Below are 9,776 nucleotides of genomic sequence, written 5' to 3'. Positions count from 1 at the left end.
AAGCCACGCTGCTTCTCTTCTCAATAGTAATAATGATGATATTTGTTAAGTGCTTACTACGTGCAAAGCACTGTTCTAAGCACTGGGGTAGATACAAGGTGATCAGGTTGTCCCACGTGGGGCTCACACTCTTATTCCCCATTTTACAGATGAGGGAACTGAGGTCCAGAGAAGTGAAGTGACTTGCCCAAGGCCACCCAGAAGACAAGTGGCAGAGCCGGGATTAGAACCCATGACCTCCGGCTCCCCAGCCCGGGCTCTTTCCACGGAGCCACGCAGCTTCTCAATGACTCTGTATGAAATCTGTTGGCGTGGAGAGAATTATCCTGTTCATAGAATTACCCACTTTTAGTATTGTTATTTTTATTACTATTTGGTATAATTATTGACATTTTGGTATTTGTTCAGCACTTTTTATGTGCCAAGCACTGTACGACGCGCTGGATTAGAAACAAGATAATCAGGTCAGACAACAGTCCCTGACCTACATTCATTCATTCATTCAATCGTATTTATTGAGCTCTTACTGTGTGCAGAGCACTGGACTAAGCTCTTGGGTAGTACAAATTGATGGGGCTCACCAGTCTAAAAGGTAGGGAGAGAAGGTCTTTGGGAGCTTTTTTTCTTTTAAGGAATTTGTTCAGCACTTACTATGCACCAAGCACTGTGCTAAATCCTGGATTAGATACAAGCTAATCAGGTATATTTCATCCCCATTTCACAGATGATAAATCATGACGGCTGGAGTCGTGGTCATGTGCGGAGATTTAATCCCCATTTTACAGATGAGAAAACATGACGGCCAGAGTCGTGGTCGAGTGCGGAGAGGTTGGAGGGCAATGTCTCCTATTGAAAAGAAGACCGGACTCAAAGTCACGAAAACCTGACCTCTGATCTCCAAAACCCGGGCTTTGGAGTCAGAGGTCATGAGTTCAAATCCCGGCTCTGCCAATTGTCAGCTGGGTGACTTTGGGAAAGTCACTTCACTTCTCTGGGCCTCAGTGACCTCGTCTGGAAAATGGGGATGAGGACTGTGAGCCACCCGTGGGACAACCTGATCACCCTGTAACCTCCCCAGTGCTTAAAACGGTGCTTTGCACATAGTAAGCGCTTAATAAATGCCTTCATTATTATTATTATCTCGGCTCCCCTAGCTGTGTGTGACCTCGGTCAAGTCACTTATCTTCTCAGGGCCTCGGTTTCCCCGCCTGTAAAATGGGGATAAAAGCGGTTAAAAGCCCTGCTCTCCCTCTCTCTTCTGAGCCCACTGTGGGACGGGGACTGTGTCTGACCTGATTTTCTTGTATTTTCTTTTTCAGTGGTAGTCGTTAAGTGCTTTCTTTGTGCCAGGCACTGTTCTAAGCGCTCGGGTAGATAAAAGGTTGGACAATATCCATGTACCGCATGGGGTTCATTTTACAGATGAGGCAACTGTGGTGCAGAGAAATGAAGTGATTTGCTTGTTGCCAACTTGTACTTCCCAAGCGCTTAGTACAGTGCTCTGCACACAGTAAGCGCTCAATAAATACGATCGAATGAATGACTTGCCCAAGGTCACACAGCAGGCAAGTGACGGAACCAGGATTAGAACCCTAGTCCTTCTGACTCTCAGGCTGCTTGGCAAATAGTGAATATTTAACCAATACCACAATTATTCTTACTATAAAGGTAATCTGGGGTCATATCTTTGCCAGATTTGATTATCTTCTATCTTCCCCAGTGCTCAGTACATAATTATAAATTATAAATTTATAAACATAAATACCATAAAGCACAGTTCTTAGCACATAGTAAGTGCTTAACAAATCCCATAATTATACTATCATCATCAACATCGACGGTATTTACTGAGCACTTACTGTGAGTACAGCACTGTACTAAGCGCCTGGGAGGGTACTGTATAACAGAGGTGGTAGACACATTCCCTGCTCATGACAAGCTTACACTCTAGAGGGGGAGACAGACATGAATATAAAGCCCGTTGTTGGGTAGGGACCGTCTCTCTATGGAAGAAGGAAGAAGGAAGAAGGAGGGAGGAGGAGGGAGGAGGAGGGAGGAGGAGGGAGGAGGAGGAGGAGGAGGAGGAGGAGGAGGAGGAGGAGGAGGAGGAGGAGGAGGAGGAGGAGGAGGAGGAGGAGGAGGAGGAGGAGGAGGAGGAGGAGGAGGAGGAGGAGGAGGAGGAGGAGAAGAAGAAGAAAGAAGAAGAAGAAGAAGAAGAACTGTGATACCCACATGGGACAAGCTGATTACCTTGTATCCCCCAAGCACTTAATGCAGTGATTAGCACATAGTAAGCACTTAATAAATACCATTATTATTATTAGTAGTAGTAACAGTAGTAGTAAACTACTTCTATTGTTTCCTCAGTTTCTCTGGTTTCCTCACTACTCTCAAGTGAACATCGTAAAGGGGCGGTTTCCAGAGCCAGGAACGACAGAGAAGACCGAAGAAGCAGACGGCAGCTTTTCCCTCGATCTGGATCACCAGTTCTCCTTCTCCCCTTCACCGCCAGCTCCGCCCTTCTCTGTCACCTCTCCCTTCTGCCTCCACCACCGATTCTCGTTTTCCCCTTCCTCCCACCTTCCTCCCTGGCTCCAGTCCAGGGCCAGCCGTCCCCCGATGAACCGCAGCTCCCTGTCAGAGTTCGTCATCCTGGGCCTGTCGGACCGGCCCGAGATGCAGCCCCTCCTCTTCGCTGTCTTCCTGTGCGTCTACCTGGTGGCCGTGCTGGGCAACGGTCTGATCGTGGCCGCGATCTCCCTCAGCGCAGCCCTGCACACGTCCATGTACGTCCTGCTGCTGACCCTAGCCTTGGTGGACGTCGTGTGCACCTCCTCCATCGTCCCCAAGATGCTGGAGACCACGCTGGGGCCCCGGAAGACCATCTCCTATGGCGGCTGCATGGCCCAGCTCTTCTTTGTCACCTGGTCCCTGGGGGCCGAGATGGTCCTCTTCACTGCCATGGCCTTCGACCGCTACGTGGCCATCTGCTTCCCCCTCCGCTACGCCGCCGTCATGAACCGGCGGATGTGCTCCGCCCTCCTCGCCACCGTCCTCCTCATCACCGTCGCCAACGCCTGGGTGCACATGGGCCTCGTCCTCCGGCTGAGTTTCTGCGGGCCGGACGCCATCGACCACTTCTTCTGTGAGATCCCCGCCCTGCTGGCCCTCTCCTTCGGCCCCGTCCGGGCCAACGAGGTGGTGGTCTTCGTGGCCGACGTCGCCCTGGTAAAGGGGGACTTCCTGCTGACCTGCCTCTCCTACGGCTTCATCGTGGCCTCAATCCTGAGCATCCGGTCGGCCAAGGGCAAGAGGAAGGCCTTCTCCACCTGCTCTTCCCACCTCTGCGGGGTCTCCTTCTACTACTCTCCGGTCATCTATACCTACATCCGGCCCGCCTCGTCCTACTCCTTCGACAGGGACAAGGTGATGGCCACCCTGTACACGCTGGTCATGCCCACCCTAAACCCCATCGTTTACAGCCTCCGCAACAGAGAGATCCAGGCGGGCATCCGGAAGGTCTTCTCCTCCCTGAAGCTCCGACGGCAATGATGACACGCGTCATTCTTATTTTGGCAGCTTGCTGGCTGCCGAGCGCCGTTCTACATTCCGGGATAGAAGAACGGTGATCCGGTTGGATGCCATCTCCGCCCCATTAATCCCCATTTTCCAGTTGAGGGAACTGAGACCCAGAGAAGTGCCCCCAAGCCACACGGCTGATGGGCGGTGGAGCCGGGATTAGAACCCGCATCCTACTGAATCCCAGGCCCGGGCTCTATCAACTGAGCCACACTGCTTCTCTCGCCAATGAGGGGGTGAGAGTTTCTCCTCCACCACTGCCACCTCGAGTAATTCATTCATTTGATCGTATTTATTGAGCGCTTACTGTCTGCAGAGCCCTGTACTACTAATAATGATAGTGATTATAATAGTTTTTAAGGGCTTACTGTGTGCAGAGCGCTGTACTAATAATAATGATAGTGATAAATATAGTTTTTAAGTGTGTACTATGTGCCAGGCACTGTATTAAGCAGGGTGGATACAAACAAATCAGGTTGGACACAGTCTCTGTCCCACTTGGCGCTCACAGTCCCATTTTACAGATGAGGTAACTGAGGCCCAGAGAATAATGATACAATTCATTCATTCATTCAATCATATTCATTGAGCTATTACTGTGTGCAAAGCGCTGTACTAATAATAATGATAGTGATAACAATAGTTTTTAAACGCTTACTATGTGCCAGACACTGTATTAAGTACCAGGGTGGATACAAAAATATCGGGCTGGACACAGTCTCTGCCCAACTTGGGGCTCACAGTCCCATTTTACAGATGAGGTAACTGAGGCCCAGAGAATAATGATACTATTCATTCATTCATTCAATCGTATTTATTGAGCGCTTACTGTGTGCAGAGCACTGTACTAAGTGCTTGGGAAGTACAAGTTGGCATTGTATTTGTTAAGCTCTTCCTATATGTCAGGCACTGAACTAAGCGCTGGGGTGGATACGAGCAAATCGGGTTGGACACAGTCTCTGTCCCACTTGCGGCTCACAGTCCCATTTTACAGATGAGGTAACTGAGGCCCAGAGAATAATGACACTAATAGCTGTTGTATTTCTTAAGCGCTTCCTATATGCCAGACACTAAACTAAGAACTGGGGTGGATACAAGCACATCGGGTTGGATACAGTCTCTGTCCCACTTGGGGCTCACAGTCTCAATCCCCATTTTACAGATGAGGTAACTGAGTTCCAGAGAATAATGATACTAATAGCCGTTGTATTTGTTAAGCTCTTCCTATATGCCGGCCACTGAACTAAACGCTGGGGTGGATATGAGCAAATCGGGTTGGACACAGTTCCTGTCCCACGTGGGGCTGTCTTCATCCCCATTTTACAGATGAGGTCACCGAGGCTCAGAGAAGTGAAATGACTTGCCCAAGGTCACACAGCAGATGAGTGGTGGAGCCAGGATTAGAACCTGGCTATCCAGACTAAGCCACGCTGCTTCATGGAGCGGCATAAGGGATAACTAAATATTTTCCCACCTTAATTATAATGATCAATCAATCAATCATATTTATTGAGTTCTTACTGTGTGCAGAGCACTGTACTAAGAGCTTGCGAAGTACGAGTTGATAATAATAATCCCTAATCCCTTGGAGTCTATGAAAGAGGATGGAAATACACGCTGGCCATTATAATAATAATGATGATGGGATTTGTTAAGTGCCAAGCACTGTTCTAAGCGCTGGGGGAGATACAAGGAAATCGGGTTGTTCCACGTGGGCTTCCAGTCTTAGCCCCAATTTTACAGATGAGGGAACTGAGGCCCAGAGAAGTGAAGTGACTTGTCCAAAGTCATATGGCTGATAGGAACACATGACCTCTGACCCCCAAGCCTGCAGGCTTTCCACTAAACCACCCTGTTTCTCCATAATTATTGTATTTGTTAAGTGCTTCCTATGCACCAAGCACTGTTCTAAGGGCTGGGGCAGATCCAAGGTCATGAGGTTGTCCCACGTGGGGCTCACAGTCTTCATCCCCATTTTACAGATGAGGGAACTGAGGCCCAGAGAAGTGAAGTGACTGGCCAAAAGTCACACAGCTCATAAGTGGCAGATCTGGGATTAGAACCCATGACCTCTGACCCCCAAGCCTGCATGCTTTCCACTAAACCACCCTGCTTCTCTATAATTATCATATTTGTTAAGCACTTACTACATGACAAGTGCTGTTTTAAGGGCTGGGGGAGATACAAGGAAATCAGGCTGTCCCACGTGGGGTTCATAGTCTTCATCCCCACTTTACAGGTGAGGGAACTGAGGCCCAGAGAAGTGAAGTGGTTTGCCCAAAGTCACACAGCTGATAAGTGGCAGAGCCAGAATTAGAACCCACGAGCTCTGACCACCCAAGCCCGGGTTCTTTCATTCATTCATTCATTCATTCATTATTGGGTAGGGACCGTCCCTATATGTTACCAAATTGTACTTCCCAAGTACAAATATATGTACAAATTATTTGTATATGTACAAATAAAATAAATAGAGTAATGAATACGTACATTCATTCATTCAATCGTATTTATTGAGCGCTTACTGTGTGCAGAGCACTGTAGTAAGCGCTTGGGAAGTCCAAGTTGGCAACATCTAGAGACGGTCCCTACCACACAGCGGTCTCACAGTCTAGAAGGGGAAGACAGACAACAAAACAAAACATATTAACAAAATAAAATAAATAGAATAAATATGTACAAATAAAATAGAGTAATAAATACGTACATTCATTCATTCATTCAATTGCATTTATTGAGCGCTTACTGTGTGCATAGCACTGCACTAAGCACTTGGGAAGTACAAGTTGGCAAAATCTTGTCCCCTGTGGGATATCCTGATCATCTTGTAGCCTCCCCAACGCTTAGAACAGTGTTTTGCACATAGTAAGCACTTAATAAATGCCATCATTATAGGGGAAGCAGCGTGGCTCAGTGGAAAGAGCCCGGGATTTGGAGTCAGAGGTCATGGGTTCAAATCCAGGCTCTGCCAATTGCCACCTGTGTGCCTTTGGGCAAGTCACTTCACTTCTCTGGGCCTCAGTTCCCTCATCTGGAAAATGGGGATGAAGACTGTGAACCCCCCGTGGGACAACCTGATCACCTTGTAACCTCCCCAGTGCTTTGCACATAGCAAGTGCTTAATAAATACAATCAATCAATCAATCATATTTATTGAGCGCTTACTGTGTGCAGAGCACTGTACTAAGCACTTGGGAAGTACAAGTTGGCAACATATAGAGACAGTCCCTACTCAACAGTGGGCTCACAGTCTAGAAGGGGGAGACAGAGAACAAAACCAAACATATTAACAAAATGAAATGAATAGAATAGATATGTACAAGTAAAATAAATAAATAAATGGAGTAATAAATATGTGCAAACATATATACATGTATACAGGTGCTGTGGGGAAGGGAAGGAGGTAAGACGGGGGGACGGAAAGGGGGGCAAGGGGGAGAGGAAAGAGGGGGCTCAGTCTGGGAAGGCCTCCTGGAGGAGGTGAGCTCTCAGTAGGGCCTTGAAGGGAGGGAGAGAGCTAGCCTGGCGAATGGGCAGAAGGAGGACATTCCAGGCCAGGGGGATGACGTGGGCCGGGGGTCGATGGCGGGACAGGCGAAAATGAGGCACGGTGAGGAGATTAGCAGCAGAGGAGCGGATGGGTGTGGGCTGGGCTGTAGAAGGAGAGAAGGGAGGTGAGGTAGGAGGGGGCGAGGTGATGGAGAGCCTTGAAGCCGAGGGTGAGGAGTTTCTGCCTGATGCGCAGATTGATTGGTAGCCACTGGAGATTTTTGAGGAGGGGAGTAACATGCCCAGAGCATTTCTGGACAAAGACAATCCAGGCAGCGGCAGGAAGTATGGATTGAAGTGGGGAGAGACACGAGGACGGGAGATCAGAGAGAAGGCTGATGCAGTAGTCCTGATGGGATATGATGAGACCTTGAACAAGCAGGACAGCGGTTTGGATGGAGAGGAAAAGGCAGATCTTGGCAATGTTGCGGAGCTGAGACCGGCAGGTTTTGGTGACAGCTTGGATGTGAGGGGTGAATGAGAGAGCGGAGTCGAGGATGACACCAACGTTGCGGGCTTGTGAGAAGGGAAGGATGGTAGTGCCGTCAACAGTGATGGGAAAGTCAGGGAGAGGGAAGGGTTTGGGAGGGAAGATGAGTTCAGTCTTGGACATGCTGAGTATTAGGTGGCGGGCAGACATCCTGATGGAGATGTCCTGAAGGCAGGAGGAGATGCGAGCCTGGAGGGATGGGGAGAGAGCAGGGGCAGAGATGTAGATTTGGGTGACATCAGTGTAGAGATGATAGTTGAAGCCGTGGGAGCGAATGAGGTCACCAAGAGAGTGAGTGTAGATCGAGAACAGAAGAGGACCAAGAACTGAACCTCTATGCCATCATTATAGGGTAAGCAGCGTGGCTCAGTGGAAAGAGCCCGAGCTTTGGAGTCAGGGGTCATGGGTTCAAATCCTGACTATGCCAATTGTCAGCTGGGTGACTTTGGGCAAGTCACTTCACTTCTCTGGGCCTCAGTTACCTCATCTGGAAAATGGGGATTAGGACTGTGAGTCCCCTTGGGACAACCTGATCACTTTGTAACCTCCCCAGCGCTTAGAACAGTGCTGTGCACATAGTAAGTGCTTAATAAATGCCATTATTATTATTATTATTATTATTATTAAGTGTGGAGCACTATCCTAGGTACCTGGGAGAGCACAATGCAATAGTTGGTGGATATGTTCCCTGTCCACAGTGAGCTAACAACTAGAGGCCTGGCACATAGTAAGTACTTAAAAAAATACTACTATTACTATTCTTAATAATAATGATAATAATAGTAATAGCATTTGCTAAGCGCTTAAAATGTGCCAAGCATTATTCTAAGCGCTGGGGGAGATGCGAGGTCATCAGGATGTCCCCCGTGGATTTCACAGTCTTCACCCCCATTTGACAGAGGAGGGAACTGAGGCACAGGGAAGTGAAGTGACTTGCCCAAAGTCACAAAGTTGAGAAGTGATATTAGAGGGGGAGACAGGCATCGGTCAATCAATGAATGGTATTTATCGAGCGCTTACTTTGCAAAGAGCACTGGACTAAGCATTTGGGAGAATACAGTACAACAGAGTTGGTGGACACATTCCTTGTTCATAACGAGCTTACAGGCTAGAGGAGGAGGCAGACATTAATCAAGCTATCAGTGGTATATACGTATTGAGTGCTTCTTGTAGTAAATGTATCCTTTTATTGTCGTATTGTACCCTCCCAAAGGCTTAGCCCAGTGCTCTGCACACAAAAAACGCTCAATAAATATGGTGGAATGAATGAATGAATGTAGAGCACTGTACTAAGCTCTTGGGAGAGTACAATACAGCAGAGTTGTAGACATGTTCCCTGCCCACAACAAGCTTACGGTCTAGAGAAAGAGTAGTTGAGACTGCCACCCTGATTTTTTTGCGTCTACCCCAGAGTTTAGTACAGTGTCTATCCCACATGGACATAGGGGGAGTGTCCAGCCAGGAGTGTACGTCCAGTCCAGTCTGGGCCCAGGTCTGGAAACCAGGCCACCCTTGAGTAGCTGCAAGGGGGAGCTCGCTGTGGGCAAGGAAGGCGTCTGCTTATTATCCTACTGTCCTCTCCCGAGTGCTTAGTACAGTGCTCTGCACACAGCAAGTGCTCAATGAATACGACTGAATGGAGAAGCAGCATTGCTCAGTGGAAAGAGCCTGAGCTTGGGAGTCAGAGGTCATGGGTTCTAATCCCGGCTCCACTGCTTGTCAGATGTGTGACCTTGGGCAAGTCACTTGACTTCACTGGGCCTCAGTTACCTCATCTGTCAAATGGGGATGAAGACTGTGAACCCCAAGTGGGACAACCTGGTAATCTTGTCTCCTCCCTAGTGCTTAGAACAGTGCTTTGCACATAGTAAGCACTTAATAAATGCTATTATTATTATTATATGGATGGATCAAGCTCGGTATGGGCAGACGAGACCCCAACTCACGCGAGACCCGGCTTGGACAAGGGCGGCGGTGGCGGCAGCCATTTTCTCATCTCTGGGCCTCCCGGCCTGAGGCGGGGCAGGGCCTTGTGGGGCGGGCGGCGCTGAAGGAGTTGAAAATACCCAGGGATAAGATCCCCGAACCCCTCAAACCTAGTCCGAACGCCCCCCGCCCTCGCCCCATTTGTGCTCCAGGGGGCAGAAGAACCCCACCC

General features: G+C 48.7%; 1 protein-coding gene across 1 annotated transcript; it reads left to right on the top strand.

Annotated features, from left to right (window-relative positions):
• The first annotated feature begins 2,619 nt into the window (after positions 1-2,619).
• Positions 2,620-3,552, top strand: LOC119923922 (olfactory receptor 13G1-like). Its single transcript, XM_038743092.1, has one exon. The coding sequence runs from the start codon at positions 2,620-2,622 to the stop codon at positions 3,550-3,552; it is 933 nt and encodes a 310-aa protein (XP_038599020.1).
• The last annotated feature ends 6,224 nt before the right edge of the window (positions 3,553-9,776 follow it).

Source organism: Tachyglossus aculeatus, unplaced genomic scaffold (assembly GCF_015852505.1).
Source record: "Tachyglossus aculeatus isolate mTacAcu1 unplaced genomic scaffold, mTacAcu1.pri scaffold_67_arrow_ctg2, whole genome shotgun sequence".
Lineage (NCBI taxonomy): Eukaryota > Metazoa > Chordata > Mammalia > Monotremata > Tachyglossidae > Tachyglossus > Tachyglossus aculeatus.
Note: the sequence above shows the minus strand (reverse complement) of the source record. Positions and strands in the feature narration are given on the sequence as shown.